General features: G+C 26.5%; 1 protein-coding gene across 3 annotated transcripts in view; it reads left to right on the top strand.

Moving 5' to 3' along the window:
* Positions 1 to 20,399, top strand: part of LOC135925226 (rab GTPase-activating protein 1-like) — a 61,734-nt gene that overhangs the window by 9,942 nt on the left and 31,393 nt on the right. For all 3 annotated transcript variants that reach the window (XM_065460449.1, XM_065460450.1, XM_065460451.1), the window contains exon 3: positions 12,986 to 13,175. In XM_065460449.1, coding sequence (XP_065316521.1) covers positions 12,986 to 13,175 — 190 coding nt within the window. The remainder of the gene's footprint in view (positions 1 to 12,985; positions 13,176 to 20,399) is intronic.

The following is a 20,399-nucleotide window of genomic DNA, read 5'->3' as shown; positions in this document are numbered from 1 at the left end:
TTTATTTTTAGTTAATATTTTATTATTAGCAAACAAAAAATTTTTTTAAATTTTATTTCAAATATGTTTTGATCTTATAATAAAAATGGATTTATTTATTTGATTTTTTTTAAATAAAAAAAAATTCATATTTTCGAGCTAAAAATTTTAAGCAAAAAATAATTTTTGAACAAAAATATTGAAACATATTTTGTTGATTTTTTTAATAAATTTTTAACTTTTTTAAGAAATACTTTTGTTAATTTTATCATAAATAAATAATCTTTTAGGTCAAATCTTCTATAGTTTTTTTATATTATTTTTATAAATATATCTATATTTTAAGTTTATTTTATTATAAGAGGTGGTTTTTCTAAATAATTTTTTTATTAATATATCTATATTTTAAGAATATATACTGGTTTTTCTTTTTCTAAATAATTTTTTTTATAAATATATCTATATTTTAAGTATATTAAAAGAGGTGGTTTTTCTAAATTATTTTTTTATTAATATTTATGTCAAACTTTTTTTAATGCGACAATTGTCATATGCGTTATTTTTTAAGATTTTTGAAATTTTTGGACACAAAAGGGTTATAATATAATTTATATTGTAAAGATATTATATTATAAATTCAATGAAGATGTTCCCTGGAAAAATGATAATTATCATAATAGGTAGGTATTTTTGAACATATAAGATTTTTTTGTGACGCTAATGGGTAAAAATATGTTTCTTTAACAGGTAAAATTTTAGTGAAGATGTAAGATAGATAAGTGACAATTGTCATTATCGTTGTTTTTAAAGTTTTTCGAATTTTTTTGACGTAAATGGGCTAAAATAAGCATTGCTAACATGATTAAATAAAATTTTAGTGGAGATGTACCATAGATAAGTGACAATTGTCATAATCGTTGTTTTTAAAGTTTTTCGAATTTTTTTGACGTAAATGGACTAAAATAAGCATTGCTAACATGATTAAATAAAATTTTAGTGGAGATGTACCATAGATAAGTGACAATTGTCATAATCGTTGTTTTTAAAGTTTTTCGAATTTTTTTGACGTAAATGGGCTAAAATAAGCATTGCTAACATGTTAAAATAAAATTTAAGTGAAGATGTACCCTAGATAAGTGACAATTGTCATAATCGTTGTTTTTAAAGTTTTTCGAATTTCTTTGACGTAAATGGGCTAAAATAAGCATTGCTAACATGTTTAAATAAAATTTAAGTGAAGATGTACCCTAGATAAGTGACAATTGTCATAATCGTTGTTTTTAAAGTTTTTCGAATTTTTTTGACGTAAATGGGCTAAAATAAGCATTGCTAACATGTTTAAATAATATTTTAGTGGAGATGTACCATATAGATAAGTGACATTTGTCATAATCGTTGTTTTTAAAGTTTTTCGAATTTTTTTGACGTAAATGGGCTAAAATAAGCATTGCTAACATGTTTAAATAAAATTTAAGTGAAGATGTACCTTAGATAAGTGACAATTGTCATAATCGTTGTTTTTAAAGTTTTTCGAATTTTTTTGACGTAAATGGGCTAAAATAAGCATTGCTAACATGTTAAAATAAAATTTAAGTGAAGATGTACCCTAGATAAGTGACAATTGTCATAATCGTTGTTTTTAAAGTTTTTCGAATTTTTTTGACGTAAATGGGCTAAAATAAGCATTGCTAACATGTTAAAATAAAATTTAAGTGAAGATGTACCCTAGAAAAGTAACAATTGTCATAATCGTTGTTTTTAAAGTTTTTCGAATTTTTTTGACGTAAATGGGCTAAAATAAGCATTGCTAACATGTTAAAATAAAATTTAAGTGAAGATGTACCCTAGATAAGTGACAATTGTCATAATCGTTGTTTTTAAAGTTTTTCGAATTTCTTTGACGTAAATGGGCTAAAATAAGCATTGCTAACATGTTTAAATAAAATTTAAGTGAAGATGTACCATAGATAAGTATCAATTGTCATAATCGTTGTTAATAAGGTTTTTTTGAATATTTTTGTTGCAAATGGGTTAAAATATAGATTGTAAACATGCTAAATTAAAATTTCATGAAGATATACCATTGAAAAGTGACAATTTTATAATCGTTAATTTTAAAGTTCTTTGATCTAAATGGGTTACCCTGAATTCAGACTCAGCACTATTTTTCCACGAGTATACAAAAATATTTGCGTACTGTGAATGCAAGGTTATACTAGCATTAAAATTTATTAATTAAAGGAATAAGATTGTGAATCCATATCTTAAAAGTTTAGAATTTAACATAGGTTACAGCTATCTTTAATAATCACTTTGCATATTTTTATGAAATTTTAAGCAGGATAAAAGGAACAAGATGATGAGAATGAAAATATCGATTTGTTATATTGTTTGGATTGAAATTTTATTTTAACATGTTAGCAATTTATATTTTAGCCTATTTGCTTCAAAAAATTTAAAAACTTTTAAAAATAGCGATTATGACAATTGTCACTTTTATATGATACATCTTCATGAAATTTTAATTTTAGATTTTTATGTATCAAAAAATTTCAAAAAACTTCAAAAACAACGATTATGACAATTGTCACTTATCTAGGGTACATCTTCACTTAAATTTTATTTTAACATGTTAGCAATGCTTATTTTAGCCCATTTACGTCAAAAAAATTCGAAAAACTTTAAAAACAACGATTATGACAATTGTCACTTATCTAGGGTACATCTTCACTTAAATTTTATTTAAACATGTTAGCAATGCTTATTTTAGCCCATTTACGTCAAAAAAATTTGAAAAACTTTAAAAACAACGATTATGACAATTGTCACTTATCTATCGTACATCTTCACTAAAATTTTATTTAAACATGTTAGCAATGCTTATTTTAGCCCATTTACGTCAAAAAAATTCGAAAAACTTTAAAAACAACGATTATGACAATTGTCACTTATCTAGGGTACATCTTCACTTAAATTTTATTTAAACATGTTAGCAATGCTTATTTTAGCCCATTTACGTCAAAAAAATTCGAAAAACTTTAAAAACAACGATTATGACAATTGTCACTTATCTAGGGTACATCTTCACTTAAATTTTATTTAAACATGTTAGCAATGCTTATTTTAGCCCATTTACGTCAAAGAAATTCGAAAAACTTTAAAAACAACGATTATGACAATTGTCACTTATCTAGGGTACATCTTCACTTAAATTTTATTTTAACATGTTAGCAATGCTTATTTTAGCCCATTTACGTCAAAAAAATTCGAAAAACTTTAAAAACAACGATTATGACAATTGTTACTTATCTAGGGTACATCTTCACTTAAATTTTATTTTAACATGTTAGCAATGCTTATTTTAGCCCATTTACGTCAAAAAAATTCGAAAAACTTTAAAAACAACGATTATGACAATTGTCACTTATCTAGGGTACATCTTCACTTAAATTTTATTTAAACATGTTAGCAATGCTTATTTTAGCCCATTTACGTCAAAGAAATTCGAAAAACTTTAAAAACAACGATTATGATAATTGTCACTTATCTAGGGTACATCTTCACTTAAATTTTATTTTAACATGTTAGCAATGCTTATTTTAGCCCATTTACGTCAAAAAAATTCGAAAAACTTTAAAAACAACGATTATGACAATTGTTACTTTTCTAGGGTACATCTTCACTGAAGTTTTATTTAGACATTAGCAGTACTTATTTTAGCCTATTTACGTCAAAAAAATTTAAAAAACTTTAAAAATAACTATTATGACAATTGTCATTTATCTAGGGTACATCTACATTAAATTTCACCTGTTAAAGAAACATATTTATGCCCATTAGCGTCACAAAAAAATCTTATATGTTCAAAAATATACCTACCTATTATGATAATTATCATTTTTCCAGGGAACATCTTCATTGAATTTATAATATAATATCTTTACAATATAAATTATATTATAACCCTTTTGTCGTCCAAAAATTTCAAAAATCTTAAAAAATAACGCATATGACAATTGTCGCATTAAAAAAAAGTTTGACATAAATATTAATAAAAAAATAATTTAGAAAAACCACCTCTTTTAATATACTTAAAATATAGATATATTTTAAAAAAAAACTATTTAGAAAAAGAAAAACCATCTCTTTTAATATTCTTAAAATATAAATATATTTATTAAAAAAATATTTAGAAAAAGCCACCTCTAATAATAAACTTAAAATATAGATATATTTATAAAAATAATATAAAAAAAACTATAGAAGATTTGACCTAAAAGATTATTTATTTATGATATAATTAAAAAAAGAATAAAATTTTATGATAAAACAAAAGATTAAAATTTCTTCAAAAAATCAGCAAAATATGTTTCAAAAATATTTTTGTACTTCAAAAAATATTTTTTGCTTAAAATTTTTAGCTCAAAAATATTAATTTTTTTTTATTTAAAAAAAAATCAAATAAATAAATCCATTTTTATTATAATCAAATCAAAACATATTATTTGCATTAAATAAAATATAAATAAAATAAATTATTTTACTAAAAATAAATAAATAAAATTCTACTATTATTTAAAATTTCTCAATAACATAAAAATAATTTTTGGCTCTAAATTTAAAATAAACTCAAGCTACCCTCTGAGCCCACTAAGTGAGCCGACTAAGTGAGCCGACTAAGTGAGCCGACTAAGCGAGCCGACTAAGCGAGCCGACTAAGCGAGCCGACTAAGCGAGCCGACTAAGCGAGCCGACTAAGCGAGCCGACTAAGCGAGCCGACTAAGCGAGCCGACTAAGTGAGCCGACTAAGCGAGCCGACTAAGTGAGCCGACTCATGCGGCTCCTTGATCGGCTTGAGTCGGAGCCGTTTTTTACGACTACGACTCGAGTCGCAAGTCGTAAGAACTCGACTTTTTAACAACACTATTTAAATATGACAAAACAAGCTAAATTACTGCGGGAAAAGGATTTCTCTTATCACCTAATCCCAAGCCTGGAAAAACCTTAGAGGAATATATAGTTTAAATTGTCATAAATGTATTGTAGAGACAATATTCCGACAGGTCTACATCATTTTAAAAATAAAATGTATTCGAGATTTAGAAGATTTATCAAGATACGTAATGTGTGTTTATGATTAAATTAATGGTTAACCTTTATTTTAGGAAAAAATAAAATGCAGGAAGAAATATAAACTGTTTTTACACATCCGGACCTTCTAATTAATTTACTTTACTAAGTATAGACGACACTATGCTTGCCGATTGTCATTAACACTGGCCTAGCTATACATTGTCTTCACAAGAAACTAAATGCGCTACCGAAAAATTAGAATATTTTAAAAATGATTTATATATCAGATTTTTTAAATTTATATTAACAAACAATTATTTAATATTTAGGTGCCATATTATGAAATACACATGATTCTGATATTTATTCAAGAATTCTAAACTTGATTGAGCATATTTTTTAAAATTAATATTCAATTAATTTTATAATAAATTATATATGGTGTAATAAATTGAATTATTTTTTAACGATTGACAGATTTCTTTTATTGATTGGAACCGACATTGAATGTTATTTTTACTTACAAATTGAATATTCCCATAAATTATCAAATACAATATAATATTATGGGGGGAAAAAATTCTACACTTATCTAAACATTTTTTTTTCGATGAAAAGTGACCACGTCACAGACCCAGACCGATTTTTAATATAAAAGAGGAGTTTAATAATGTTTACAAATTTTTTTTATAAAAATTGATTAAAGTTTTATTTACTAAAAGTAGTTTAAATAAAATGACCGAAAATTTAAAAATATTTTATTTTTATTTTAGAGTATATAATCTTTGTATAAAATTTTAATATTAAATTAGTTTTTTTTATAATCATTTAGTTTTTATGAATAAAGGCCATTAATCCTAAAAACACGTCATTTATACCACTTTGGCACCTAATATCTCTGGAGGCTAAAATTTTGGCTATTCTAGTTATAAATCTTTCTTTGCTTACCATAGCATAAAAATATCCAAAGGGGTAGGCCGCAACAATGAACCATAATGAAATAACCTAGATGCTAGAATATATTGAAATGCTTTTCAAGTATCAATCTTAACGAAATCGGAAATATAAAAGTTAAAGGTATATTTGCCGATAAATATTCAATAGATATAATAAATTAGCATCATAAACTTGCCATTAACTAATTACAAATAGAACAACCGTTATCATTCATGCAAATGGTGATGTAAATTTTAAGTCTTATTATAGTTTTTATAGATCGATAAATTTACTTGGTGACGTTTTTATATATTGAATCACGTCCCATTTTTTAAATTTATCAATTTCCCATATGATTGAAGGAAAAATTGTATTTTCTAGTTTCTTTTATGCCTACTAGAATTATATTATAATGTCCTAGACATTTTTTTTTAAAAAATAACTTTTTTTGGTATATTATTTTACTATTATATGCCACAAAAAATTTAAGATAATCATTTTATATATTAAGGTAGGTGGTATCTCTCATAAACATATACCTATTTAAATATTAATGTCTATTTAATCCACAAAGAATAAATTATACCGTATATAAGTCGACACTGACCGGCCGACCAAACCACCACTTGGAAATTTTTGACATTTTTCGGTCGGCGTAATTATTAATTTTTTTTAGAGAAAAGTCACAAATTAGTCTAAAATTCTAAGCTTTAAAAAAATTTGCGAAATAACGCCCTAAAAAATATTTAGCATACTTTTATTTTAAAAAATAAAGGGAAGCGCCTTACATTTTTTGCGAAGTTGCGGTAATGCGCAGGGATCCGAACCCTAGCGCATATCGGTTTCGGTTCAGATCAAAATAACGAGTCAAGTTTTATCTTTTTCTTGAAATTATTTTAGGATATATGAAACCTTAGATCTACTCATCTTTTATGAAATCTTCGGCTCGTAAAAAATAATAATAGAAAATTATTAAAATTATGTAGAAAGAACATCATTTTTTTTTTAAAAAAATTTATAACTAATCTCTCCCCCCCCCCCCCCAAAAAAAATTATTATGCAATTAATTTCAAGATTCTCTTTTGTTTATATCTATAAGGAGAACGAATAAATTTTATGGTTGAAAACACTTCTATACTCTAACTTGAGTAGCTGCCACCATCAAATAGCAATATACAAATATATCTAAAAATAGCTACCGAAATCATCTTTAAGATAGTTAGGATTAAATGGTTTAAACCGGTTCACAGATCTCGGTTCAGATTCGGGTGACAAAATTTATAACAGTTGAGGTTTAGGTTCTGTGAATAACAGTTAATACCGGATTAACTGTTAGATTTGGAGCCCTGGTAACGCCTTATTTTTTTTAAAAAAATATAATATACATTTTTGTTATTTTTGAATTTAAAAATAATCTCGATATGTTATTTTTTCCATAATTTAAACTTTTAAAAATTTATTAATTAAGGGTTTCATCATGTTTTTTTTCTCAATTTTTAGATATTAAATGGTTAAATTTATGACAATTTTTTCAAATGTAGTTAGATTGAATTATATTAATTGTCATTCTTTGTTTAAGGTAGATTCACTGGCATTATCGTTTTCGGTGTAATGCGTTGTCCTAGAACTCTGAAGAAGGCAAGGGCATGATTGCCAAAAGAAGTTAACATTATAGCAATTATTGGCATGAATATTTCGTTCTGCGTCGACAATACCATCATAGTTTAAGTTGGAGAGCGCGAGTGGGTCTATATTGGAAAGGTCTAAGGTTAAGAACTTACCACTCTTCCATGGAATCTTGGATAAACCATCAGGACGTTTACCATCTGCGTTACAATGTCCAGTCGGCTCAAGAGATGAAGGAATTCCAGCAGATTTCAAGGCATGAGATAAAGTGTCATTACATTTTGTATTTCTTAGGAATTTACCTCTACATCGTTTTCAATGTAGGGAGTGGCGATCTTTCTACTCAACAGGAGTCTGACAAAATGTACATGAGTAATGAGTATGGTATAATCATCGTAATTAAGTCTGAGTCCGATGGTATGCCGAGTTCATCGTTTGTAGATTACTTGATGGAATGGCTTCAAGATATTCATAACCTGTTGATGGATTTTTTTTTATATATTTTGAGAATATGCAAAACAATGAAAAGAAGGAAAAATAAAATATAGAAATGAATTTAACGAGAAATTTTAGCAAATAAATAAAAATGAAATTCATTTTTTTAATTGATAATTATAAATTGAATCAACGTTTACGAATATTGTGGCTTCTTTCTTAAAATATTGTTTTTTTGTACTCTAAATGAAATATATATTTATAGCAAAATAACAAAAACATTTCGTTATTGTATTTTTATTTTTTATATTCTTTATGGCCTCCAAAGATTACCACCTTTTTATCTTGATCTGTAGTAAGGTCTCTAAAAAAATATATTAGAGGTCAGTCCTGCCCGAACCAACCCGTGGAACTTTTTGAAAAGTTCTAATAGACTTGTAATAAATCAGAGTTGTTAAAGTAGCGCCCTACTTGTAGCGCGCTAACTTTTTTGGTAGCTATAGCTAATAGCGGCTACTTCTTTTGTAATTATTTATTCGCTACTTTTAAAAAATATAATGAAGGTAAGTGTAAACATGAAAATTTAAATATAATATCATAATTAATTATAATTTTTATTATTTATTATTTAATTTTGAAATTAAAATATAATTTCAATATGTAATTTATATTTTCATTTGTATTATAAACCTAAATCACGTGTTAGTAATTTAAAATGTCATCGCCTATGGATATCCAAATCGTTGAAAGTGATTTAGACAATGATATTAATGAAATGGAAAATACCAGGGAAGAGAATATTCTTAATAGCTTATAATACAAATTTCCCATTCCCTAGATTTGAAAATTTTTTAAAATAAATATATAACCAAAACTGGTTTCAAATTTATTTGTTTAAAATGTAAAAAAAATATTTCCTCAAATCAATCCAGTAGCTATAACCTCAAGAAATACCTAAAGGTAAATTGTCATTTTTACATTCTAATAATATTTATTTTATAAGACTGTTCATGAGTTTAAGGAAATGGAGAAACATCTTAATAATTTTGGTATAGGCGACTCTACATCCAAAAAGACTAATTCAATTCAAACCAAATTAATTAATAATGCAAATGACAATATTTCCCAGAAATTGGCTGATAAAGTTATTGTTGATTTTATAATTTATACAGTTCAGCCAATGTCCTTAGTTGATAATTCATCATTTACCATGATGATTAAAACTCTATCCCCTGGTACAACAATTTTATACCGCCAGACACTAATGAATAAAATAGCAGATAACTTTAAAATGATGAAAGATGCTCTAATAGTAGAGTTATCAGAGATATCATATATATGTACCACGGGAGAGAGTTGAACACATAAAAGAAGGTAAAAACTTATTTATATTTATAAATTGATCTAATTAAATATTTTTGAGCTTATTTGGGAATCACAGGCCATTGGCTAGACCCTAGAACTTTTAAAAAAAGATCTTTGGCATTAGCCCTCAAAATGATAATAGGATGCCAGACATACGATGTACTTGCAAATAAAATTATTGATAATCTATCTTATATTAAAAATATGTATATAAGATTAAATACGCCCTTACCCTCAAATGCTAGTATCGAGTGATTATTTAATAAGGCAAGACTTATATTTTCTGATCGTCGCTCTAGACTTGGGGATGATAATATTGAAATGATTTTATTATTAAAATGCAACAAATTACCATACATATTTATTTTTATTACATAAATTTTTTTAAAATCAAAACTAACTATATTTTAATATTTATAAATGTTGATTTTTATATATGTACTATACAATAACATTATAAGCAAAAAATAAAAAATTTGTTTGTAAATTTTTTTTATAAAAAGTAGCTTAAAAGCTACTTTTAAAAAATAGTAGCTAATAGCGAGCTACTATTAAAAAATAGTAGCTAATAGCGAGCTACTATTAAAAAATAGTAGCTAATAGCTAGCTACTATTAAAAAATAGTAGCTAATAGCTAGCTACTATTAAAAAATAGTAGCTAATAGCTAGCTACTATTAAAAAATAGTAGCTAATAGCGAGCTACTATTAAAAAATAGTTGCTAATAGCGAGCTACTTTTTTGACAAATAGCGATAGCGGTAACACGCTATTTTTAAAAGTAGCGTTTAACAACTCTTTAATAAATTTTATTCGACCCAACCCGTATAATAATTTTATAAGGTTGTTCTCTGCCCACCCCGCTTTTATTTTTTATTAAAGAAAACGACATAGATTTGCTTTCATTAGCTTCATAAAATATTCTCAAAACGGCCTTCCTGTAAAAATATTTTGCACAGTTTGGCTAGGCTCGAAAATATTTTTTTCCTTCAACCTATAATACTGATTATCTGTATATGTTGACCAAAAACGATATCGATGAGCACCTTGCGATATTTATACTTTAATATTTATAAATCATATATTCTTTTGGCCATTTTTTTAAAATATCTATATAAGGACTAATTCGAATAATATATATATACTTTTATCTAAAATTGGCTTTCTGCTTGTCTTTTTATTTTTGGAAAAATGACAAATTATTTTCCCTCGATATATATTTTATATAAAATTATATCATATTATAATAATAAATTAGTCCTACATTTCGCAAGTCTAAATTGATTTTATAAGGATAAGAACGTCATAGATTGGTGATTTTAAAAACGTGATTTTTTTTAAATAACACGATCTTTAATAATAATAATTTTATCAAAATATGTTCATTTCATTTACTATAATTATAAATTTGATAAATGTTTATTGGTTTGCCGATGAAATTTGGTTTTGTTCCTTTAAAAAAATACTAATGCTTTGGCCTAAATAAAATAAAAAACCCAAAAGTTTTAAGAAAACTTTCGAGAGTTACTAAACATGTCCCTGAAAATATAAAAAGATAGATTCAAAGATCCAATTTTATGAAGGAATGATTAATAAAATAAAATCATCAAGATATCTAAAACATATCTATATTTGGAAGGCGGCCAATTACCCTGATCTCAATGAAACGGGGCCAATTTCTGGTCTGGGACTATTCTTATCTAGATCCATTAGCTTTATTCAACCAAACTCCAAACCTACTTGAGCAAAAAGAACAACATAGAATTTCCAAATATTCGGAAATATCAGAAGATAACATCTTATCCCAATAATATCCACTACCTTAACATCCTTTTTTAAGCTTGCATTATCCTTCTTCAAGCATTTAGGATCTCACATCTGCAAGCATAGTGACGATCCGCGAGAGGTCTCAGATAGAGACAGGCTATAGTTCTATCCTTAAATCGAATTTTCAAAGTTTCAATGGCAGTCTTCTCTATACAGACCTTCGATAGATTCACTTTTTCTTCCGCATTCTTATAATTTTACACTATATTTCACCTTTATATTATTTAATTTGGATAATTATCATTTTTTCATATATAAATTTTGTGTTTTAAAAAATTATAAAAATGGTTTTAAAATTTATATAAATTTAATTTTGAATTCAAAGTGTTACGTTGTGATTTTCCTTTATTATCACCTTAGTCTACCTATTATTTAATAAAATAATGTATATTTAACATCTGAATTGTGATACACAGCCATCAGTATCTTTATCTATTATGGAATCATCCATTTTATTTACATTAAGGTAAACAATTGAATTTAAATAAAATTCTGCTGACTATTAAAACACAAAATATGAATTTAAATATAAACTAATACTATTCCTGGGTTTATTTTCGAATATGCCTTCACACTAAATATAATTTTATTGATACTCTCACAATTTAGAAAACATTAATAATTAATTTTTCAAAACTCTTAAAACTTTTAAGAATCACAAGAAAGTCATGAATTCAAAAAAATCAAGGCCAATATTTTAATTTTACATTAAAAATAGCTTATATTTTTCCCTCAGGTTAAAATCATCAAAGTTTTTCGTTTTTATTTTTTATATTTAGGACACAGCTTAAAGATGACTTCAGCAATGTTTATTGAAAATTTGATAAAAATAATTAGCAATCCATATTTTTTTTTATAAGGATATTAAATCTTTGAATTATTATATTTTGACATCTGATATCATCAAAAATAAAGGTATTATTAAAATTTTTAACCTAATCTTGGTTACATTGAAATTAGTTACCAAATTTCAATATAATAAAAAATCCTCCCCCCCCCCCCCCCTTTTTCCAGAAATATGAATGATATGACATAGAGCCCATTAAATTTTTTTCTACTTGAGTTACTAAATTTTAACTCGTATTCCTATATAAAAGGCATCAAAATATTACCTAAAATCACCAATGTTTTTTTAATGAATGAAATCGACCCTTTGATCAAAAATATATTACCATAAAATCTTTTTTTAAATAGTTTATTTTAAATGGTTTGAAAATTTATTTATCTTATAATGCGACTTAGGATAAATATTTTAACAGTAATAACTCAGTGTAAAAAGTATCACACCTAACCCCGACTTTGTAATTGATTCAATTTTATGAAACGTGTCTTTTCAAAAAAAATTTTGTCAACTTAGGCTGGGTCAAACTTTTTTATAACTAATTAAGGCCCAATATAATAAATATAAATTATATCATTAATCAGTGGAAAGATTATTAAACAATCATTCACTTATCATATTTTTGACTTATCTTTTTAAAATGCAACAAATATTTTTTGTATAATCTAATTTTAAAAACTCCAGGCCAATACGGAAATGAAAAAATATAAAATCCATACCCGGCCAATAATATTTTTAAAAACTCTGATTGGTGTAAACCTGGTTTAAGCTTATAATTGTTTACTTTTGCAGGTCTTTGATACTTTATTTTGCCTAGAAATTTCATGTTTTTTTATTAATAATGGATAGGAGGCTAATTTATTATTTAATAATTATATGATTCTTTTTCTTCATACGATAAAAAGCCTATACGAGCGCGGGACACGGAACGAGATATCCCGCTTCAAAGTTAGTCGCATTATGTTTTGCGCCCGCGGAGAAGAAGGTACGTCTCAACAAAATAATTTCGCCTTTACATGTAGTCAATCGAACACTGAAGGAGAAGATTTCTTCAAATGCCACATTTTCAAATGCTTGGGGGAATCTCCAGAGGGGGTTTACATTTAATTTTTTAATTGTTTGTAAGAATACATTTTTTTAAAAAAATTTAAAAATCAAATTTTTATGACCTGCGTTGGCGATTAAAATCCTTCTTACCCTGCTAGTGTTGTTAAAAGGCTCAATTTGAGCCGATTTTTAACAACGGCTGACTCAATATTTTATCCAGAAAAATATTATGCAAGCCTAAAGATTTTGCTGATAGATGGCATATAGGATTGAACATCTATTGGCGAAATCTCGATGCTTAGGAAATATTTTCCTAGCTATAATTTTGAGTTAGCTGTTTTTAAAAATCGGCTCAAATCGAGCCGTTTAACAACACTACCCTGCATTCACAATTAGCCCTAGTTTACGGTGAGGTATATAAAAATTTTATAACTTCGCGTCGAGGGAAGGGTTATACTGCCGGAGACTTTGTTAGTTAATCAGAGATGCACTGATACAACTTTTTTAGCCAACCGATACCAAAATTGATGCCACCAATACTAATATAATATCGGCCAATACCACCGATGCCAAAATTAATAATAATGTAGTATATTTATTGAATATTGTTATATTTTTAATGATTAATATTATTGATTTCCGCTCTCCATGAAATTAGAACTAAAAAATGGGATAAAGCAATCAACATTTATATTAGTTCTAGGCTAGTACAACTCCATCTTTGTAGGGCGCGATTGATTGTTAACTGAGCTAAATAATCTAGTAATAATAAACTTCTTGAATTAATGATATTGAGGATGTTGGCTTTTAGTGAAAAGACAATAAACAATAGTGGAGTCTCTAGAGTGCTTACAGGTTTTCTAAATAGTAGGAGTAATGACATTTCTCAAGCAAAGGCGAGTGGAAATTCAATCTTCACTAGATATAAGTAATTTATAGTTGGAACTTGGGATAACTTCGAGCTATTCATTTTTTAAATGAAAAGGTCTGGGGAACCACTTGGACCTGAGTTGGTACGGATTAGTGTAGCTGAAGTTTTATTAAAATAATTTAAGAAATTACGGCAAATCCACCATTGATTTCTTACAATAGGAGTTGCTAGGACTTTTGAGGGAGAGAAATATAAAAGGAAATTTTAAATAGCTTTGAATATCCCTGAATTCCATACCACCCATTCATGTTGTTTGGATTAAATTGAAATAGAAGCATTGGCACTGTTCTTTTTCCGGTGGTATAAAGCTGCACTTAGGATCAGAGGAATTAGCATATATTTTAATATCTTTTTGCTTGCGAGGTGAGAAACGCTTCGATATTCAATGATTCTTGGGACTGAAAACATATATCAGTTGATAGATCTGCACATTCATGATCGGAAGATATGTTAAATTTTAGGATTATCAAAGAAGCTTTTTTAGAATTGAGTTCCACTCCCCTTCCCAAAAAAAAATAGGAGATTTTTTAGGATTTATTTATTTTATAGATTTTATTTTTAAAAAATGGCGAAAAGAAAAACAAGAATTTGTATGGCATCTGCTTGGCAATAAGTATATCTATATATATTTATACTAGGCCTATTCAAAAATAATTCGAATATTTGATTCGATTCGAATCTAATCGAATAATTACGAATAATAAATTATTTGTTTTATCTGAATACGAATAATCATTTATTCGATTCGAATAAAACGAATTATTCGTAATATTTAATACATTGTTTAATAAATCTAACATTTGTCATTTCTATTTGTTGACCTGACAATCTGACAGGTGATGTGTTTGTGTTTATAAAAATTCTAGCACAAATTTAAAAATTTCTGAAGTGAAAATTTAAATTTTTATTTGCCACATTTTTTGAATCTCACGAAAAGTTTATTTTTTGAATCTCATAATAAATTATATTAAAAATTAAACAAACCAGAGGTATATAAAAATATATTACATCTCTAACAATAATTATTGTTAGCTAACCTAATTATGTTAGAGGAGAATGCTTCTGATGAAATTATGCTTGATGTTGAAGATGAGAAAATTTCCTCACAAAAGAGAGCAATCATATGGGATCAATATCAAATCCTTAAAGACGGTGAAAAGGCTGCTTGCAATCATTGCAAGAGTATTATAAAATGTAAAGGCAAGACAACATCTCCTCTTATTATAATAGGTTTCATTCACACCTTAGTGAAAAAAATAATTAAATTGACATTTTTTTAAAGTCTACACCAAATTCTTCAAAAAAAATTAATTTTAAGGATAATTTATTAAAATTATTTATAAATAATAATATACCTTTTAAAATTATTAATTCAAATGATTTTAAAAATTTTATAAGTGATCTTGATTGTTCTATAAAATCAATATCCTCCAATACTCTTAAATTGCACATGTATAATACATTTTCTGAAAAAGAACAGTTGGTAAAGAAAATAATATCTAAAAATAAAAGTCAGATTAATTTTTCATCTGACATTTGGACTAGCCCAACACAGGTTCCTTTTTTAGGGCTAACAGCCCATTTTATTCATGATAATTTTATAATAAATAACATAATTTTGGATGTCACTCCAATAAATGAAACACATTCAGGTGAAAATATATTTAAAGCCTTTGTCAAAATAATTAAAAATATAATTTAGAGAATAAAATTTTTTATATAACTTTAGATAATGCAACTAATAATAAAACATTTATTGATACATTTTCTTTAAAATGTCGTTTAATAAAAATAGGGCACATAAATTTTTTAAAGCCAAAATTGGATTGCGAAATAAGGTGGAATAGCACCTACCAAATGATTGAAAGGGGCTTATTGTTAAAGCCTTTAATAAAAAAATTAGTTAATGAAGTAATAACTAATATTAAAATTCTTCAAGAAAAACAAATATCAGAGGTAACCTAAAATTTATAATTAGGTAATAATATAATACTTTGATAACATATAGGAAGAATGGGAGGATCTTAAATTAAAGTTATCCTATTGCCTTAATATGAAACTACAAATATGGTATGTGGGAAGAATTATTCTACTTATAATTTGGTTATACCTTATTATATTTTAATTCTTGAACATCTAAAAAATGAAAAACCTGGTTTCCATAAATCCTTTAACAATAGTTTCAAAGTAGCATGTGATAAATTGTTGGGCTATTATAATTTAACTGCCGATGATGCAATAATAACCACAATATTAGATCCCAGGCTTAAAGTAGAATATTTTAAATCAATATCTGTTGAATATGATATTGATATATCCAAGTTAATGGACAAATTTAAAGAGATTTACAAAAGATATATAGGTATTTAATTTACCCCCATTTAAATATGATTTTATAAATAAGGATAAAATTCAACAGGCTAGACATTGTTTTTATACAAAATAATATTCAACTGTGTGAAATAGATTTTTATATGAGTGAACCAAGAGCAAAGAGTGATACTGACCCGTGCAAATGCATATCGTATCCCCATACTCTCGAAAATGGCAAGGGATTATCTATCTATACAAGGAACATCAACTGCTTGTGAAAGGCTTTTCTACAAATTATAATCAATTATTTAAAAATATACAATTTATTTATATAAAAAAATAATTAAACCAAAAAAAAATATTGGAAAATAGAATATATATTGAAAAAAAAATATATATTATTTTTTTTTCATAAAAATTAGAGTTTAATATATGTTTATTTGTTTTTAACAACAAATTGATTTCAAAATTTTTACTGAGACGCGCTCGTTTTTCTCCAAAAATGAGTTTCCCTAGACTAAATAAACGCTCTACGGGTGCACTTGATGTAGGACAACATTATATTTAACAAAAAATAATTTTAAATTTGGGAAATCATCATATAAAGATATTGTGTTATTATTATTGGATTTCATAAAATTTTATATAAGTTCATTCTCAACAATATTTTGTCGCTTTAAGTCAAAAAATCCAACTACATCAATGGTTTCGAACATGATTCATTTCTCTGAAGGATATTTGATTAATCTCTTGTTGAAGGAAATGATATTTGATATCTGCATTATAATATTTTGTTTTTCTTTCATAGTATTTGTCTTTCATTATTGGCAAGTAATGATAACTAATTTAGTATTTTATTCAAAAATTAATCTAAATAATCTAAGTCTTTGTCGTTCCTTACACTCTATGATCTAATTTAGTAAAATTAAAAAATAATACATTTATTACTTATGAAATTCCATAGTATAAATGTTGCCAGCAATTTGAGGGCAAAAAATATGAAATATATTGTGCTAATAATATTAAAAAATAGGTTTATTACTTGAATTGGTTACAAAATTATGAAACCCATCAATGTAACAATTTAAGGAAAGAAAATTTATTTGAACGGGAAATTATATTAATTCTGCATATCTTTTGCGAACACAACCAGACATTTAAACAAAGTTTTAAATTAATAAATTTAATTTAAAATTAATTTATCACACCCTTGAATCGGACTGCCCACTTTACTGTGGATACTAGCTTTAACCACCTAAGTTCACTCATTGGAGGTGATTTTATTTCAGAGGTTAATTTCTTGCCAAATTCAATAGAATGAAAAATATTTTAAAACATTTACCTGCTCATCAGGCTTTTTAGTTACCTAAATTTTTTTTATTCATTCCTAAAATTTTACACACCTTTCGTTCATCAACAATTTTCATGTTCCTTGAAATATTATTAGACCTTGAAGTCATTTAAAAAATACTCTCGAATCTATTTTATATATCAAATTCACAACACTCTCCTGAATGCAAGCTGCCCTTCCACCAAAGCTAGGTAGTATAGGTATCCATTCCCCCATATCCTTAAGCATTTCAGCCTTTTTATCCTCAGTTGCTAAATTTTGAAACATATTTGGAGACACTTGTTCCACATCATACGGCAGCATTAGACCTCTGGATCAAAAATGCTCCAAGCCGCTCATATCTAAATTCTATAAGACAAGGAGACAGGAATTTACCATTTATACAACATTGCGTCGAATATTTACACTTCAAAGCTGTTCAAATATTATCTCCATCGCTCTTTCTCCACCTAAACCCAACCCGCATGCAGAATGACAACAATACTGATTCTTTTGCTGGATCAAATAATTTCAGCCATATGCCATTTTGGTTAGAAACTATACTTATTTCTAATTTAGACTTGTTTACTAACCAACGAAGAACTTTTTAGAATGTGAAATCCTATCGTCTACATCATGTGTCACTTGTGAAACTCATACGATAGCCTTGGGCACCACTCCCTATACTGTCATTTTTCAAAACGCAGATTACCCAGGCACTATGCCATCAATAGAATCTTAAAATCCACAAATATTCCTTCTACGCTGGAACCCTCTGGCTTCAGCCCTGATAATCAAACCAGACTTGATGGAATGACGTTAGTCCCTTGAAACCAAGGTATACCCCTCGCTTGGGATTATATATGTGTAGATCGTTTTGCCAGATCTTTTTCTGTCAACTCCATCACGAAAGTTGAAAATATAAAAACAAATAAATATAGCCACCTTAATGATCTTTCGTTTGTTCCGGTAGTCTCAGACACCTATCGATCATTTGGACCCCAAGTCCTAAAATTATTCAAAACAATAGTACAAAGGTTACTTTAATTACAGGTGATCCAAAAGGCTTCTACCTACGACAAAGAATATCAATCGAAATTTGTCAATCCAATTGTATAACTTATACATGGGTCATTAAGCCCCCCCTACCAAATTTAGATATATTATTTTATTTTTCAATATATCTTCTTTTAATTATATATTTTTATATAGAATATAGATATAGTATGTTAATTATAATTTTCATATTTATTTAATAAATAATTATATTAATAAAAAACATATTAAAAATAAAATTAATTATTTGAATATATTATTTAAATTTATACTTCTATATTTTTAAAAGTAACTAGTACTTATGGCATTTACATTTCGAAATATATAACAAGTTACAATTTTTAAAATATAACTAGTTACAGTTATTTTTTATCAAAAATGTAACTAGTTACAGGTAGTAACAACACTAGTATTTTCCACACTATACATTTATTTGGTATTTTAATTTTCTATGAGTAATAAATATTAAATTACCTTTTAAATTGTTTAATTAGTATTAAGATAATAAGGGCAAAGAAAGTCTTAAATAAAAACCAATGAAACAAATAATTTAAAGTTTTAGCTAGGTAAAAGAATGAAAGAGAAAAATCAAGAAAACTATACTAAACGCCACAATTATTTAAGCAGAAAGTAAAAGTCCGATGAGTAAATGATTTGGAATATAAGTATAAATGGGATTCCACATACGGTGAATATTTATCTTTAAAAAAAATTTTTTAAATGAATGTTTTAAACTATTTGAAAGTAAAAAAATAATGCCTGTTTTTACTTTTGGGTTGCAGTGCAATATTAAACACGTTATTAAGATAGGATGAAATATTATATTTAATGTCAATAATAATTTTAAATTAGCCATATAATTTTAAACATGATTATTTTTTAAAAAAAATTGAATATGTCAAGAGTTATAGCCTAAAGAACATTATCATCTTGATTTAAAAATAACCGATGAATTATAAAGATATATTATAACACGTACTAAGGGTCAAATTTGATGTCTCCTTTAGCCTTAATGACGAGCTGAAGCCTTCTAGACATTGTCCCAAACACTTAGATACGTAATTTTACCAAATATTTTTAAGTTTCTCCTAGTTCGGTAACTGTCTTTGTTCTGTTGCGACTCATTTCTCTTTTCACCATCCACCAAGCATTTTCAATCGTATTAAGATCTGGACTGGATGATGACCACTCTAGAATATTTATATTGTTTTCAACTTTATTTTTGTATCTTATGAAGTATGACAGGGAGCATTATCTTATTAATAGATTATTGCTCCTACTGTCATACCAAGATTAACAATATTAATTAGCTCTAAGGTGACAATTTCTTAATATATTTTGGAATTGTTCCTTCAAAAGTAAAGTTACCTTCATCATTTGCAGTGATCCAGCCACTTACCATAATACTTTTGGGGAATTTAACCATTCGGCTTAGACAATCAGGAAGGAATGCTTTATTTATCTTGTACAAAATTTTGCACGCAAAGTTTGATAAAGGAGACAAAATATAAAACCAGCCTTATTTTTGTGATTTTTTTTTATTCTATTAAAAATTTTATGGAGCCTTACCATTCTCTTTTTTACAAAAAAATTCCATTTTTTGGTGATTTACCATTTGATTCCGATATTAAAAGTCAATCCG

The sequence above is a fragment of the Gordionus sp. m RMFG-2023 genome, chromosome 2 (genome assembly GCF_954871325.1).
Source record: "Gordionus sp. m RMFG-2023 chromosome 2, tfGorSpeb1-WG-v2, whole genome shotgun sequence".
Classification (NCBI taxonomy): Eukaryota; Metazoa; Nematomorpha; class Gordioida; order Chordodea; family Parachordodidae; genus Gordionus; species Gordionus sp. m RMFG-2023.
Note: the sequence above shows the minus strand (reverse complement) of the source record. Positions and strands in the feature narration are given on the sequence as shown.